Source organism: Xyrauchen texanus, chromosome 21, assembly GCF_025860055.1.
Source record: "Xyrauchen texanus isolate HMW12.3.18 chromosome 21, RBS_HiC_50CHRs, whole genome shotgun sequence".
Classification (NCBI taxonomy): domain Eukaryota; kingdom Metazoa; phylum Chordata; class Actinopteri; order Cypriniformes; family Catostomidae; genus Xyrauchen; species Xyrauchen texanus.
Genome location: NC_068296.1, coordinates 21,327,325 through 21,335,261, shown reverse-complemented (window position 1 = coordinate 21,335,261; position 7,937 = coordinate 21,327,325). Strand labels below are relative to the sequence as shown.

At 35.4% G+C, this 7,937-nt stretch overlaps 1 protein-coding gene across 1 annotated transcript in view; it reads right to left on the bottom strand.

Annotated features, from left to right (window-relative positions):
* Nucleotides 1-322: 322 nt before the first annotated feature.
* nrn1la (neuritin 1-like a) overlaps nt 323-7,937 on the bottom strand; it is a 50,282-nt gene continuing 42,667 nt past the window's right edge. Inside the window, exon 3 of the mRNA XM_052152776.1 lies at nt 323-2,881. Coding sequence (XP_052008736.1) covers nt 2,593-2,881 — 289 coding nt within the window. The 3' untranslated portion in view covers nt 323-2,592. The remainder of the gene's footprint in view (nt 2,882-7,937) is intronic.

The following is a 7,937-nucleotide window of genomic DNA, read 5'->3' as shown; positions in this document are numbered from 1 at the left end:
AAAAATATTTTAAGTTGAACAACCAGAATCATACCAGTGTTGGGGGGTTTATATATGTGTGTTGTGCAGGATTCAACTGTGATGAGAGGTAATCTCTGTCTTGCTAACTGAAGGTGGGTCTGTGTTTACAGAGGCATCTGTGATGCATCAAATATTAATACCTAGAAGAGGTAGAGGAATAGAAAAAAAAAATAGCATTCAAAGTGAGAGTACAAGATTTATACATATTCTGCTGGAGACCCCATATAGTTGTAAAAGGTGGGGGAAAATTGGCATGTTTTATGGGCATAAACCACGGCACAATCCCAGTTACTGTTAACTGTGTTGACCAGCACCTTTTATTTATACTGTATAGTATATTGATATGTAGCAAATATTTTTGCAGACAGGCATGTTTCACGATGAGACAAAAATGGCCCTAAACAATACGCATTTCAAAGCAAAAATATGGGAGTTTTTACTCCGAATTGCAGTCAACAATTTGAATTTTAAAAAGACAATTAAGCGATCTTCAATTTGTTTCTAGTAAGCAGGGCACCAGAGTAAGAGCTTGGAAACAAGGGAATGATCAGTAATATATAATAAGAGATCAAAATAAAAGGAGAAAGCACACTCATTGAAATACATTTCTCTTACATGCATTTGGTATAATGCACCTGTTAAGCAAATTATTGCTGTCTTCATGTATTAATAAAGACACATAGATATACATTAATTAATGAGCTCTATTTAGTAGGGATTGATGTCTGTACATATTAGCCCTTACTAGTATATTAGAGTTTAATCCATTAGTTTGATAAGATTCTACTAAAGTACATTCAGTGGCTTTGACAAAAGTGGAATTAAAGTTATGCAAAGAAAAGCATGAGACACATCACTGACAGTCAGCCTTTGATCATTCAGTTCAGCTATGTTAAGCACTTTTATACACAATTAAAAAAAAAAAAAATCTTAAGTAAACAGAACTACCACACAAAAACGAATTTTGAGACATAAGTGGCCATCCTCCCTGGACCCCAATTGAATTTTCTTTTTTTTTTTCTGGCTAAATAAATGGCTTTTGCCTTCCTTAATAAGTTTACTGCATTGACAAATGTGATTGATTGCCAATTAAATCTAAAAATTAAACATAAATAACATTGATTGAGGAATCCGCTGAGCAGGGCAAAGCCAGCGTTGAGTGTGGCGGTAATAAAAGCTGATCCTTTGAACAACCTCTATATCAGCACATTTGCTTTACACACAAAATCATGTAACTACAGAAATATACTGTATATATTCTGCAATAATAATTTACAATCTGATCTCATTAGCTATTTATGAGTTCATGATGTTAACTCCCATTGATTTTTCTCATCTATTCATTACATATGATAATCTGGTTTATATAATATGCTCATTCATTTAAACCTATTAAATTAGCTCGTCTTTACAGCATATCGGTCATATTTACAGTATATTACCATCATGTAGTGATTTGTTTCCTCAAGCTGAAGTTTTTCTTCTGTATGTAATTACAAATACATACAGGTATATTTAAATAAAAATGTAGCTATGAGGAATGTAAGATACAATTTCTACATAGTACTCCAACCAACATCAAATGAATACCAGCTCCATACCGATACAGACTAGCACAAAACACCTTTAAGTATAATGCTGTGCTATTTGTTAAAGAGATAGTTTAACTCCCTCTAACCCCCACCCACCAAAAAAATAAAATAAATACAAAATAAAATAAAACCTGTCATTATTTACCCACTCTCATGTCGTTCCAAACCACTTGCATTTCTTTCTTTGAACATTTTGCTAAACACTGTTACACAGAAGAAAGAAAGTCCATGTTATTCCAAACAGGTTTGGAATAACATGGCAGTGAGTAAATGATGACAAAATGTTTATTTCGGCTGAACTATTCCTTTAATCTGAATCAATGAACCTGTCATTACATAATTGATAGTTTAAACCATCACCCAAAGACATTCAGGCTAAAAGGCTTGTAGGTGAGCTGTGTTGCTTAGATTTACTTTAAATTGGAGTAATCCTTAAAGTTAATCATCTCAAAGGCCTTCAAAAGAAGATTACACTACAAAGTGAAAGAATAACATTTTTTGAGGGCTCTTTACATTGCTTTGATACTCATAGCTCACAAGTGCTACTCTACTAGAGTATTCTCATATAATTTAAAGGGGTTCAAATGTTTTTAAGTATCTTTCGGCATTGGGCTCTTTGACTTGTCCTCATCAGGCCTTAAGTTGCATTTTTTGGTCCTCCTAATGAATTTATTTTCTTTGATTTTAATTGTGCCCTGCTTGTACTTTAAATTAATTTAGCCATTTTTAACAGAAGAGTTGTTGTTTTGACTTGGTGTAAGCTTTTGCACCTGAAAAAAATTTGTTTCTGCGTACTGTCCCCTGTGTGAAAATGACATTATTTTTTTACTTTGAAAAGTTGGATTTATAGCATTGAATGATTCTTATTATTGAAAAGATCTTTATGGAAATGTCAAAACAAAACTAGTCAATATCTTTGTCAATGTCCTGCACATATAAACTCTAAGGTGAGTCTTGTTGAGAAAGCAGATAGATGTGATTATATCCATGGAAACAGTAATAGGACAAGCAAACAAAAGGCCAGAAAACTGTACTGAGTCACACTTTTATGACTGGCATGTCCCTTTAACAATTCCTGATTTGTCTCGTCTGGGCTTTGGGAATCAGAGGCAGCTGCCGATTGGCTACGAATGGAGCACATCTCATACAGGTTTCCAGAAAATTGCATCTTTTTGGACTCTTGTCTCAGAGACTCCCACACTGCAGCAGCCTCGTCAGGGCATCCAGCCATAGCCACATTTGCACAGTCATGAAAATCATCCCAGGATCTGCAACAGACATATATAATACCTAATCAAGATAAAAAGTGACAATCTCTGATAAGGATAAATCAGGATCCTGAAACTCAAGCCATAATCTAAAATGAAGTACAAGGAAGTTCTACTGTAGTCTATAATGCTTCATTGGATAAAGAAAAAGTCAAAAATATCATGTCACTGATTATAACCGGAATACAGATTAAAATTAAGGGTTAGATCAGATAGCTCTTTAGGGTAACAATTACAGGTTACCACAAGTGTTTGATGTCTGATTACAAAGTAATCAAAGTTACTGTAGTCCAAAAAATTTGTGTAACTCACTACATTTTAAATTATTTTAATCAGATTACAGTTACCTTCAATTTATTTAAAGTTAATCATTACTTGGGTTACACATATTTCTACAACAATATTATTTTTATATAACACATTTCATACATGTTCATATGTATATCTGTTTGTGTTTCTGTGACAGCTGAAGGGCGTGTGACAATGGACAAGGAGAAAATTAGGGTTGGGCGATTTAATGATGTAACACAAATATTACGATGCTGATATCGACACTCATTGACAGATCATGTTCTACAATATCGGGAAATGACAAAACTATAGTAGCCCAGGGTTTAAATAAGCACACGCGACACGCCAAATGTGGGATATTTCATGCGCAGTGGTGGGTAATTTTGCTCATCACCCGCCGCTGTGTCACTGAGTGACAAATGACAAGAAATGCAGTTAGACACAAAGACACATGTTTGAAGAAACTCACTTTATTATATTTTTAAGAACATACAACAGAAAAGCTGTTGATGTGCGTCTGATTCGCTGTTTTTTCAGTGGCATGCAGCGGGAACATGTCTCGTGGAACACACACATGTAAAAAGTTATCATTTTCTTTTTGTTTCAGGCATCTGAAAACAGTTAGCAAGAATGATGTTGACTATGAGAATGCTGCAAATGACCCAAGACCATCTCAGGTGGTGCTCGAAGCTTGGTTAGCTTTATTTACAAGGAGCAGTTCGCTCTTAACATGCATTTTGAACACAACTCTGCAGGTTCTCTTTATGAATAATATATATGTGTGTGTGATTAAATCATAAAACCATGCAAAAATATGTTCATCTTGAACATAAATGTATTTATATTTTAATTATCATTATTGTTATAGTTACATTTTTTTTGTGTTATTTATAATTTTCCACCTGTTGTTGTAGATGGATACTTGTGTGATGGCAAATGAGAGGTGGTTATATCCGATTATTTTATATTACTTTGTTATTTTAATAGCTTTTTAATTTTTTATTTTTGTAGTGCAATTTCAATTTAGAAATATCATTGGTTTTAGTTTTTCATGTTTAAATAAGTGAATTAAATTTTTAAAGCAAAATCAATAAAGCAAAAATATTATACACCCTTTGCAGTGGGGGTGGGGTTGATGATGTAATCAGATATTGCCGTATATATTTTTTTTAATATCTTGAACATATTTAGCTACTGCTTCTGTTGTTATTATTATTACTATTTCATTTGTTTTTCTATGTATTTATTTTATTTTATCCTATTTTATTTATGTATCTATCTTTTTTATGTATCAAGTCCTGTAGTGCAGTGGGTTGGGTGAGGGAAGGGGGAGATTATGGGGATAATAGTGGTCAAATATGTTTTCTTTCTTTTATTGCAAAATGTTCTGTATGCTTTCTCAAAAATAAAAAACACTAAATTACAAAAAAATAAATAAACCTTTCTGTGAAAACTGTTTCAAAGAGTAACTTGATAAAGTAAAGCAATTAGTAACATGATAGCTTTTTCGCTGAAGTAATCTGATTACAGTTTCAGAAAAGTTATTGATACATTTTTAGTGGATTACTTTTTTTGAGTAACTTACCCAACACTGGCTACAACTTTTTTACACTGTATTGTTCATTTTTAGTGAGCAAGGATTTCAGGATTAGTTCAGGAGGATGCTCGAAATAACACCGCAAATCAAAACAAATAACCCATCTCAAGTGCTGCAACACTGCTAGAGCTGTAAACTGATGTGGGTTGGAGACATAATTTACAACCACAATCGATACACAAAGACATCCAGAAAACTGCTAACAATACACTTTTGTGAATTTTAAGAAAATAAACAGTGATGAATAAGTTACACATTGGAGAGAATGTCTTGTTTTTTAGACAAAAAAATTACAATGAAAGATAATGCAAAAAACTTGTTTTGTCATTTTAATGTTTTTTTGGTTTTCATGTTAAATCCCCTCTTCTTTCATACACTGAAGGTCAGAGCGTCTGTTACCTATTATACAGTGAAATACTGTGTACAGTACACAGTGGAAATTTGTCCTTCAACAACACTATGAATGTCATCCAGCACAAATAATTTTATATTTCCTGCAGTTCTTCTGAGATCTCAGAAAGAGGAGCCGTCTAGGCCTAAGCTTGACCCATTCAGTCTGGTGGGAGACTGCTACTGTTTCAAAGGGTTTCCTGACGGATGATCAGTCAAACTTCCTGCGTGTGAATGTGTATATGTGTGGTAGTGTGCATACCTGTGTTTATGCATGTATGCACGCAATCAGTGAGCTCAGTGGCAGGTTTAATTGGCACCTTGAGGAATAACTCTGAAATAGCTGTGTTAACAGAACCATAGTGGTGTGCTCAATGGCTGGCTGTGTATGCCTTGAATACTGAATGTAGCACCATATAATGCTGTTGTCCAGATCATAATTCATTCAGTAAGTGGTGTGAATTACTTTTCTGAATTTGAAATGGGTTATGAATTAATTTATTATTTCTATTTTATTTTTAATTTGTCCTTTCAATAATTACATTTTACATTTGTTAGTTTTCACTCTGAGAGTTTCAGTTTTTAGCTTTTTCAGTGATTTCTATTTTCAGTTTAGTTTTATATTTCCAGAATACTGAATATTCAGGATTTAGTATAGTTTTAGTATTTTAGTGCTGCCAGACTGAATATGTTATCTGATGTAATTTAAATTATCCAGTCATGAAACTCTATGGCACAAGCTCCTTTGAATATGTAATGTGTAAAACAATTTAATCTGTTAAACCAATCAGCTCGCATGATGCATCTGATATGTCTGCAGACATGTAATCTGCTGACATGTGTACGCTCTCTCAACATAAAAATTTCCCCAGATGTTTGCAGGTTTCACTGCAGCGCTATGGGAGTTTTCTATCTGAAACCATCCTCCTCCCCAGCAACACCTGTCTAGATTCACAGGGACTGTATGTATCTCTAAATGTTCTACATGCTTGATGCAGCATGTCTTATACATTTATTTCAGAATGACTATTTGCACTAGGTGTAAATGGCATCTGCCACACGGGGTGACTATTTACACTCACATAGTCTGGTGGAAACACAGAAATTGAAGACAAACTGCACACCTAGTATTGCTGCAGTGGCATGGGTTGTGACAACAATGTGAATTTGCTTTTTGTGCTGATGACTCAGGTTATAATCTGCCTTTTGACCCACTTTATCCCATCCATCTTCAATCTTAATATTTCCTATAATAAGATTTGTGTGGCGCAATGCAAGGGTCAGACGTGTGAATGGCGAGCTCTGCGCACTGCAAGTTTTATATACTTTTTGTGTCATAAACAGGTGAGATTCGACACCCTGTTCCATAACTGTTCTATGAAAACAATATGTCAAAAAATTCGAACTCCTCGGGCTCTGGAGACATTAAACAACACTTAAGTGCTCAAGCTGATACTCCTGACAGGGCCGCAGACCAGGGACTCAGTTTGGACGGTGCGGTGTGAGAGATTCAGCGTCAACTGTTGAGCATGTTGGCAATGCTGGTGAAGGTCGTTACTGATTTGGAGGATCTTGCTGTAATACGTCGATCGATCACTGCCATGGAGACGAAATTTACTGAGTTGGTTACAAGGGGGAGGTGTTGAGAAACGATTATCTGGAGTCATCAGAGAGGGAATTAGCTGCTAATCAGCTAACGACCAAGATGGACTTGGAGTGTGTTTGCAAAAAGTTGGAAGACCTTGAGAATCGTAACCGGTGAAACAACATCGGAATTTTGGGAATTCCTGAGAACAAAGAAGGCCAAGATATGGTGAAATTCCTAGATGAGCTCCTCCTGAATGTGCTTGACATAACAGACCATAAGCTGGAAATTGAGAGATCTCACAGAGTTCCGCTAATGGAAACAGGCCTAGATCAATTCTGGCCAAATTTCTGAGATCATCCGATAAAGATCTTATGTTACGCGAGGTGAGGAGTAAAAGAAGGCTTTCTTGGATGAACAGCATTTTCTTTATCCCAGACTTTGAGAATTCAACAAGAGAGAACGTGATTGATTCAAGGAACGCAAGAAACTTTTACATCAATGGAAGGTCGCTTTTGCACTGATGTTCCCGGCCGAACTGAGAATAGATACTAAGGATGCGACGTCCTTCATAAAGAAAATGGAATGAGTAAGTCATTGTGTGATGCTCTCGACGACTCACTGAACATTAATTTGACTGTCTGAGGAAGCTGAGCGCCTTCTTGTTTCTTTTTGTGTTGGTTCTGTCTAGCGGCGGAAGTTTTGTGGAATAACACTCTTTCGGGACAGTTTGTAGATTAATCTGAATGTTCTTTGTGCTTATGCCTCCTATTAGATGGAGTTTGTTTTATAGATTATTTTCTGTTGTGTAATTCTGTCTCACAAAATGTTTATAGAAACACCAATCCAACAGCAAAAGTTGTCGTGAGGGCTCTCGTAGGCATACATGGACTGATTGAGTTTAAAGGGATGGACGCTGGTTGGCGGTGTCGTGCATGGGGTTAATGCGCACGTTTTTTTTTTCTGTTTTTTTTATTCTGGGGGATGTTCGGGTGTTTGTTTGTTGCTCTGATGTTGGAATGTGATCTTTATTATTTAGTTTTTGACACACAATAGATTTTTTCTAATATGCCAAAATGTAAAATGTTAATATGAGTGGACTGTCTCTCTCCATGTGGAATGTGAATGGGTTGGGGTACCCCATAAAAAGAGGAAGGTTATTTCTTTTCTTAAACGTAAGGTATATGATATTG